Source organism: Triticum aestivum, chromosome 5D, assembly GCF_018294505.1.
Source record: "Triticum aestivum cultivar Chinese Spring chromosome 5D, IWGSC CS RefSeq v2.1, whole genome shotgun sequence".
NCBI lineage: Eukaryota > Viridiplantae > Streptophyta > Magnoliopsida > Poales > Poaceae > Triticum > Triticum aestivum.
In genome coordinates this window covers 352,912,896-352,921,750 of record NC_057808.1, presented here as the reverse complement: position 1 = coordinate 352,921,750, position 8,855 = coordinate 352,912,896, and the positions used below count along the sequence as shown (strand labels likewise).

The 8,855-nt window shown below is 51.1% G+C and overlaps 1 protein-coding gene across 1 annotated transcript; it reads right to left on the bottom strand.

Moving 5' to 3' along the window:
- Positions 1-2,960: 2,960 nt before the first annotated feature.
- LOC123124887 (protein HVA22) lies at positions 2,961-4,105 on the bottom strand. The gene is made up of 5 exons (XM_044545431.1): positions 3,992-4,105; positions 3,858-3,884; positions 3,600-3,722; positions 3,343-3,529; positions 2,961-3,243 (listed from the first exon to the last, which is right to left on the bottom strand). The coding sequence occupies exons 1-5, from the start codon at positions 4,039-4,041 to the stop codon at positions 3,223-3,225; spliced, it is 408 nt and encodes a 135-aa protein (XP_044401366.1). The 5' UTR covers positions 4,042-4,105; the 3' UTR covers positions 2,961-3,222.
- Between the last annotated feature and the right edge of the window lie 4,750 nt (positions 4,106-8,855).

Genomic DNA, 8,855 nt, shown 5'->3' with positions numbered 1-8,855 from the left:
GAGGCGGAGGAGGCGGATCCGGGGCCGGGGAGACCTCCTCCGGCCGGATCCATGGCCGCCGGGGTCGGGGCAGACGACGGTGCTCGAAGGCGGCGGCTCCAGCGGCATGGCGGCGAAGGCGAGCAGCGGGGAGGCGCCGGCGACGAGGCGGCGGATGGCGGGGCGGTTCCCGGCGCGGGGCGGCGAGGCCGCGGCCGGAGCGACGAGCGGCGGGACCGGGGCGGCGGGGTTGGAGGGCGCGGCCTCCGGCGAGGACTCGGGGTCGCCGGCGCGGCGAGGTGGCGGGGCGGCGACGGCGGGGCCGGCGGCGGGCGGAGCGATGGGCGGTGGAGGCGCGGGCTCCCTCGGGCCCAGCACGGCCCGGGACGGGCCCGATCTGGGCTCCGCGGGCCCGGCAGTGGAGGGAGGAGAGAGAGGGCTGGCGGGGCGACGTGGCGGCTTCGGATTGGCCGGCGGGGCGACGTGGCGGCTTCGGATTGGCCGGCGGCGATGGGCGGACACGTCCGGTGACGACGCGGATATGTCCGGCGGCGGGAGGAGGAAGAGGGCTAGGGTTAGGGGTGGATTCATCCGCAAATTTCGAGGAAGATGGCTTATTTATAGGTATAGGGAGATAGGAGAGTCCAAATGGGGTGCGGTTTTCGCCCACACGATCGTGATCGAACGACCGAGAGCATGGAGGGGGTTTTGCTGGGTTAGTGGGCTGATTTGGAGGGGTGTTGGGCTGCAAGACAAAAGGGGCTTTCGGTTAGCTCGGTTAACCGTTGGGGTGTCAAACGACCTCCAAATGGAACGAAATTTGACGGGCGGTCTACCGGTGATATACCAAGGCCACTCGGCAAATCTCGGCCCATTCCGAGAATGTTTTTCTCCCGCTCACGAAACAAGGTCTGAGAGGGGCGACGGGCGCGAGGGACAGTGTCGGATCGCGAAACGGACAATGGGGAAAAGGACCGGATGCAAGTTTTGAAAAGCATGCAGATGAAATGCAGATGATGACATGGCAAAATGCAACACGCAAGCAAACGACATGGCAACAATGACGAATAACTGGGAGACGCCTGGCGCATCGGATCCGGGGCGTTACAGTATGTTGTCATTACGGTATGACCGATAAAGATCTTCGTAGAATATGTAGGAACCAATATGAGCATCCAGGTTCCGCTGTTGGTTATTGACCGGAGAGGTGTCTCGGTCATGTCTACATAGTTCTCGAACCCGTAGGGTCCGCACGCTTAACGTTCGATGACGATTTTGTATTATATGAGTTATGTGATTTGGTGACCGAATGTTGTTCGGAGTCTCGGATCAGATCACAGACATGACGAGGAGTCTCGAAATGGTGAAGAGGTAAAGTTTGATATATAGGACGATAGTATTCGGACAACGGAAGTGTTCTGGGGTGTATCGGGTACATATGGGAGTACCGGGGATGGTTACCGGAACCCCCGGGCGGAATAATGGGCCTTATGGGCCATAGGAGGGGAGCACACCAACCCGCAAGGGGTGGCGCCCCCCCTAAGGAAGGAGGCTGAATAGGAGAAGGAGGAGGGGGTTCGGCCCCCCTTTCCATCCTCCTCCCCCCCTCGGTAAAAGGAAAGGGGGGGCATTTTGGAATAGGGCCCCCAAGTAGGATTCCTCCTACTTGGGGTGCGCAAGGTAGCTCCCCTCCCCCTCCCACCTATATATACATGGGGAGGGGGCGCCTAGAACACACACCAACAATTGTTAGCCGTGTGCGGCGCCCCCTCCACAGTTTACGCCTCCGGTCATATTCTCGTAGTGCTTAGGTGAAGCCCTACGTGGATCACTTCACCATCACCGTTACCACGCCGTCGTGCTGACGGAACTCTCCCTCAACACTTTGCTGGATCAAGAGTTCGAGGGACGTCATCGAGCTGAACGTGTGCAGAACTCGGAGGTGCCGTACGTTCGGTGCTTGATCGGTCGGAACGAGAAGAAGTTCGAATACATCAACCGCATTGTCAAACGCTTCCGCTTTCGGTCTACGAGGGTACGTGGACATACTCTCCCCCTCTCGTTGCTATGCATCTCCTAGATACATCTTGCGTGAGCGTAGGAAAATTTTGAAATTGCATGCTATGTTTCCAACAGTACCCCCCCCCCCTCCAGGGGATGTCGACTTAGAAGATCCGAGTCGCCTTTCTAGGTGGATATCATCTCTGGTTGCTGGCAGATTTATCCCTTGCAGTTATGTGTCATGTTACAGAGTGTAGTTGCCGTTGAGCTAAAACATATGCAACTGTGGGTCGAGGGTGAACATGCAACTGCCGCACAATATGTGTGAATAAGGGCCAGATGTGGGCATACAACTGCCGCAGAACAGGGCGCAGTTGCGGGACTGGGTTGAACATGCAGTTGTCAAACAAGTTTTGTATGTGGAAATCCCCCTATTTAGGAATCACATATATTAAGAATGATGACAATCATTCAAGAAAATTCATCCTATATTTAGGAATTGTTCATCATATATATTAAGAAGATGATCATATCATATATACACAACGTATTTGGAGTGTTGATCGTGTCTTGAAAAAAAAGTTGAGTATTTGAAAAATGTCCATTGTGCTTGCAAATATGCATGTTGTATATTTGTAAAATGTTAATCTCAAGTTTATAGAAAATTTTCATCTCATATTTGAAAAATGTCCATCACATTTTTAAAATATATTACTCATGTTTTTTTTGCATATTTGGAAACTGCTCACTGACATTAAAAGAATGTTCGTCTCATATGTGTAGAAATGTTCATCTCCTATTCCTAAAAATGATAATTGTTTTTCAATATATATGAACATTTCTTATATATGTTATCTAAAATACATGAACAATTCCCGTAAACTCATGAATAAATCTAGGAAATCGATGAATTAATAAGGCATCCCAAATGTGCGGAACCAGCACCATACAAATTTATTGATCGCAAAGAACACAAATCCTTTCGTTATTTTATTTATAAATATACAAGGGATCATCGAATTAGCACGTATACCCTCTGTTTTTGAATGTAAGACGTTTTAGCAGTTTGTCTTACATTTAGGAAGAGAGGTAGTACATCGTACCCCAACCCGATGTTGTGTCCAACCATCTCACAACATATATCAACAAGGACGCCGGCTCGGAAGGGGATCCCTGATCAGCGGGTTTGGTTAAGGCTCGTCGTCGGCGGACAGGCAGACGTTCTCCTGGCCCGTTTGCTCCTCAGTGCACGCCATGCTCAGCCTGCACGTTCGGCAAACAATAAAGCAACGCAAGATGCTTAAGCGTCCACTACCATGCTATTTTGAAAAGACAACAGAGAAACACGGCGAGGTTCAGTACCTTCAGGACGTGCGATGTGTGGCCGGCGTCATGACCATGGCCGTGGCCGTGGTGCTCGTGCAGCATCACCCCGTGCTTCCTGATCTGCTCCCGGACGAACTTCTCGTAGATGAAGGACGCGCCCCTGAACTGCGGCAGCACCAGCCACGCCACGAATAGCAGCTTCAGCTCGTACCACAGCGGTATCCTGCAAGATCAACACGATTATCTTTTCTGCATGCGGAGCAAAATGTTCAGGGAAAGAGCATGAATCTTACCAGTAGAGGACTTGCTCGGCTGCCATTTCGAAGAGGGCGATGAAGGAGTAGATTATCCAGTAGGCCAGCCACTGGCCGTCGTCCAGCTTGGACGTGCTCTCCATCGCGCAGATCGACGCGTACCTGATGATCAAAACCAACAGCTCACACATACACCCACAGATCTTACCAACGTTCTCAGTACAGAGCATATCATAGCCTAGCCACAGTTAACCGCTGCAACGCAAGGTGCAACGATCGGCAGGAATGCCCACTCACAGCGGGTATATCAGGGTCAGGCTCGGCCTGCAGAGGAAAGAGAAGCGCCCATGATCCACAACATTATAGCCAAATAAGTGATGATGGAAACTGAAGGATTCAGGAGGCGTGAGCTGTGTCGTGCATGCGCGTACCCGGCAATGGCGTGGAGGTGGCAGATGAGCGCCCATGTGCTCTTCGCCATCCCGGCTCCGGAAGGAACTCACCGCGACCCTGATGAGAAATGTACAGCTCGTGGTGGCGTGGGGTTCGGTTGATGGAGCGGGGAGAAGCGCGAGCTCAGTTTTTAACGGTGCCGGGGAAGGGGATGGCATCGGGTGCCTGGCTTGGACGTGGAGTCCAAGGCTGGATCGGAGCCCTGGCCCGCAACACCAGGTCGACCGGGCTCGAATCGCGTTGCGTGGCTGCTTCCCTTCTTCCCTCTCGGCAATGGGAGGGAGCACGCTACGGTTGCCACGTGATGCGCTTTTTTACCGAGGCAACAAGCCAGCCACGCCTAGAGGCTGCGAAATGAACCAAGAATTCGAGACACACAAGGGAGAGAAGGAAAGGTAGAATAGTGTAGTAGAACAGTGATGAAACGAAAAACAAACGCGAGCCCTCCTGTTCCGCGCTTGCCGTGACGGATTGTCGAGGAAACACCTGAACGCCTTATATGGGCCAGCCATGATGCAGCCCACTTAGGTCCTTGTTTTTTTTACTTCGGAAAAATTAATTCAAGTAACATTACTTCAGAAACATACTTTATGAATAATTAAAAAAATTCACATACTTTCTCATAAATTCTCACACGTGTGAAATAAAAATACATTGCCTATTCAAAAATATTCACGTAAATAAAATTTTATACCCATGTACCCAAAAAATCATAGATTAAAAAAAGTTCATACACGTGTGAATATATGTTTATATATTGTGGGAAAATGTTCGAAGTATAAAATAAAAAATATAAACATAAATCAAGAACAGGTGAAAAGAAACAAAAAATATGGAAAAACATAAAAAAAGGAAGAAAAATTGAACAAGTATGAAAAGGAAAAATAGAAGGAAATGAAAATAAGGAGAAAGCTGACTAAAACCAGGAATGCGCAAGACCCAAGACACGTATACACCCCCCCCCCCCCCCCCCACCCCCGGGCCTAACACTTGTGCATCCCGCACGAAATAGGATTTGACAATAAATGCGACTTGGGTGACATCGTCTCCAAGATCTTTTGTGCACTAGAAGAGCCTTGGCTCAATGGATTTTTCATTTCCCTAGTGAAAGATCGTGGATGTCGCCTAGAGGGGACTGCTAAATAGGCGTTTTTAAAATAATTACGATTTAGGCTTGAACAAATGCGGAATAAAATTAGCGTTTAATTGTCAAGCACAAAATCTAAAATAACTAGGCTCATGATGTAGGATGGAACCCTAGGGGGTGATCTTTCACGAAATGGAGGGGATCCCGCGAAAAACACGAAGAACACGAGGAGAAAAACGAGAGGAACACTCAAGAACAAGTCCAATCACACATCATCCACTAGACAGTCAAACACACAAGATCCACAAGGAACATGAACAACAAAAGGAAAGATACATGGAAAAGTTCATCCCAAATCCAAGGAGATGGGGGCTTGAATCCTAGAAGGATCTTCTCCGTGAGGAGGTCTTGAATCCCTCGGGATCTTCTCCTAGATGGAGGTCTTGGCCTGTAATGGAGTAGTCTCTCTCTCTCTCTCTCTCTCTCTCTCTCTCTCTCTCTCTCTCTCTCTCTCTCTCTCTCTCTCTCTCTCTCTCTCAAGAGTAGAGTAGGTAGGAGCAAAGCTCACATACAAATGAGCTATCATATTTGCTAACCCTAACTAGAGGAAGGGGAAGGAGTATATATAGGCTAGTCCACGAAGGGGTAAGTGAGGAGGGGATACATGGGCCTCTGGCCCGACTCTACGCGCAGGCAGGCGCCGGATGTCCTGCTGGGGGCCGGATGTCCGGCCATTCGTGGGGCACCGGATGTCTGGGGCACTCACCGGATGTCCGGCCTGGCGGTGGCCGAATCTGTTCTTCTCTGGGTAGCTGCTGTCCGGATTTCCGGGGGAAGGCCGGATGTCCGGGCTGCCGGGAGGCGTCGGATGTCCGGACGCTGATGCTGTTGGCCGTCTGTTGGTGCAGCTCCTTGGCGGCTACACAGGCGCCGGATGTCCAGCCTCTGGCCCGGATGTCCAGCCTCTGGCCCGGATGTCCAGCCGCTGTAGCTTCAGCAGCTCCGTCTTCTTCCGACTCCGCTTCCATGCTTCCCTCGCGGATGGTGTAGTTGTACACTTGCGCTCGCACTCCTCCTCCTCCTCGTCCGTGGTGCTCCGACAATACCTATGTATGCACACGAGTGGAGTGTCAAGTAGTATACCATCCTCGAAGGGGTCAAGTGAGCACGTGTAAAGGAGATGATTCACCTTTGGGTATGTGAAGTAGATGTCGCACGTGTCACTTGCCTAATGGGCTCTTGACATGGTGATGTCCGTAGGATGCTCTGCATCATCCCCCCCCCCCCCCCCGGAAAGATCCGACCTCGGATCGAATACCAAATCACCATGGGAAAGAGATGGCTTCGCCGTGAAGAGGTGGACGATAACCAAGTACTCATCATCTTCGAGCTCGAAATGGGCACTCTCCAATGTCGCACCATCGATTCCTTCAAAAGGAGTAAGTACAACAAACACTTGGAAAAACAAATGTGGTTAGTGTTAGTGCAAAACCAAGCATTCAAGAGGTGATTCACCAAACAAGTGTCGTCATCATGCAAAGCATATGGTGTGACAAAGGATTGTGACATGGCATGTAAGCATATCAATTGAGCACAAGCAAAGATATCATGGGGACAAGTGTTGGAAATATGCCCTAGAGGCAATAATAAATGGTTATTATTATATTTCTTTGCTCATGATAATTGTCTATTATTCATGCTATAATTGTATTGTCCGGAAATCGTAATACATGTGTGAATACATAGACCACAACGTGTCCCTAGTAAGCCTCTAGTTGACTAGCTCGTTGATCAACAGATAGTCATGGTTTCCTGACTATGGACATTGGATGTCATTGATAACGGGATCACATCATTAGGAGAATGATGTGATGGACAAGACCCAATCCTAAGCATAGCATAAAATATCGTGTAGTTTCGTTTGCTAGAGCTTTTCCAATGTCAAGTATCTTTTCCTTAGACCATGAGATCGTGCAACTCCCGGATACCGTAGGAGTGCTTTGGGTGTGCCAAACGTCACAACGTAACTGGGTGACTATAAAGGTGCACTACGGGTATCTCCGAAAGTGTCTGTTGGGTTGGCACGGATCGAGACTGGGATTTGTCACTCCGTGTGACGGAGAGGTATCTCTGGGCCCACTCGGTAATGCATCATCATAATGAGCTCAATGTGACTAAGGCGTTAGTCACGGGATCATGCATTGCGGTACGAGTAAAGAGACTTGCCGGTAACGAGATTGAACAAGGTATTGGGATACCGACGATCGAATCTCGGGCAAGTAACATACCGATTGACAAAGGGAATTGTATACGGGATTGATTGAATCCTCGACACCGTGGTTCATCCGATGAGATTATCGTGGAACATGTGGGAGCCAACATGGGTATCCAGATCCCGTTGTTGGTTATTGACCGGAGAGGCGTCTCGGTCATGTCTGCATGTCTCCCGAACCCGTAGGGTCTACACACTTAAGGTCCGGTGACGCTAGGGTTGTAGAGATATATGTATGCGGAAACCCGAAAGTTGTTCGGAGTCCCGGATGAGATCCCGAACGTCACGAGAGGTTTCGGAATGGTCCGGAGGTGAAGAATTATATATAGGAAGTCCAGTTTCGGCCACCGGGAAAGTTTCGGGGGTTACCGGTATTGTACCGGGACCACCGGAATGGTCCCGGGGGTCCACCGGGTGGGGCCACCTATCCCGGAGGGCCCCGTGGGCTGAAAGTGGAAGGGAACCAGCCCTTAGTGGGCTGGGGCGCCCCCCTTGGGCCTCCCCCCATGCGCCTAGGGTTGGGAACCCTAGGGGGGAGTTCCCCCTTGCCTTGGGGGGCAAGGCAACCCCTTCCCCCCTTGTGGCCGCCGCCCCCCTTGAGATCCCATCTCTTGGGGCCGGCGCCCCCCCCCCCCAGGGGCCTATATAAAGGGGGGAGGGAGGGCAGGACACAACAGCCTTGGGCGCCTCCCTCCTCCCCTGCAACACCTCTCTCTCTCTCTCGCAGAAGCTTAGCAAAGCCCTGCCGAGACCCGCTACATCCACCACCACGCCGTCGTGCTGTTGGATCTCCATCAACCTCTCCTTCCCCCTTGCTGGATCAAGAAGGAGGAGACGTCGCTGCACCGTACGTGTGTTGAACGCGGAGGTGCCGTCCGTTCGGCACTCGGTCATCGCTGATTTGGATCACGGCGAGTACGACTCCGTCATCCACGTTCATTGGAACGCTTCCGCTCGCGATCTACAAGGGTATGTAGATGCACTCCCTTCCCCTCGTTGCTAGTATACTCCATAGGTGCATCTTGGTGAACGTAGGAAATTTTAAAATTATGCTACGATTCCCAACAGTGGCATCATGAGCCAGGTCTATGCTTAGTTACTATGCACGAGTAGAACACAAAGAAGTTGTGGGCGTTGAGTTTGCCAATTCTTCTTGCCGCTACTAGTCGTTTCTTGTTTCGGCGGCATTGTAGGATGAAGCGGCCCGGACCGACCTTATGAAGGGTAAATAGAAATTGGCAAATCACGTTGTTTCGGCGGCATACTAGTCGTTTCTTGCTTACGTGAGACAGGTTCCACCGACTGACATGCACTAGTTGCATAAGGTGGCTAGCGGGTGTCTGTCTCTCCTACTTTAGTCGGAACGGATTCGATGAAAAGGGTCCTTATGAAGGGTAAATAGAAATTGGCAAATCACGTTGTGGTCATACGTAGGTAAGAAAACGTTCTTGCTAGAAACCTACAAACCACGTAAAAACTTGCA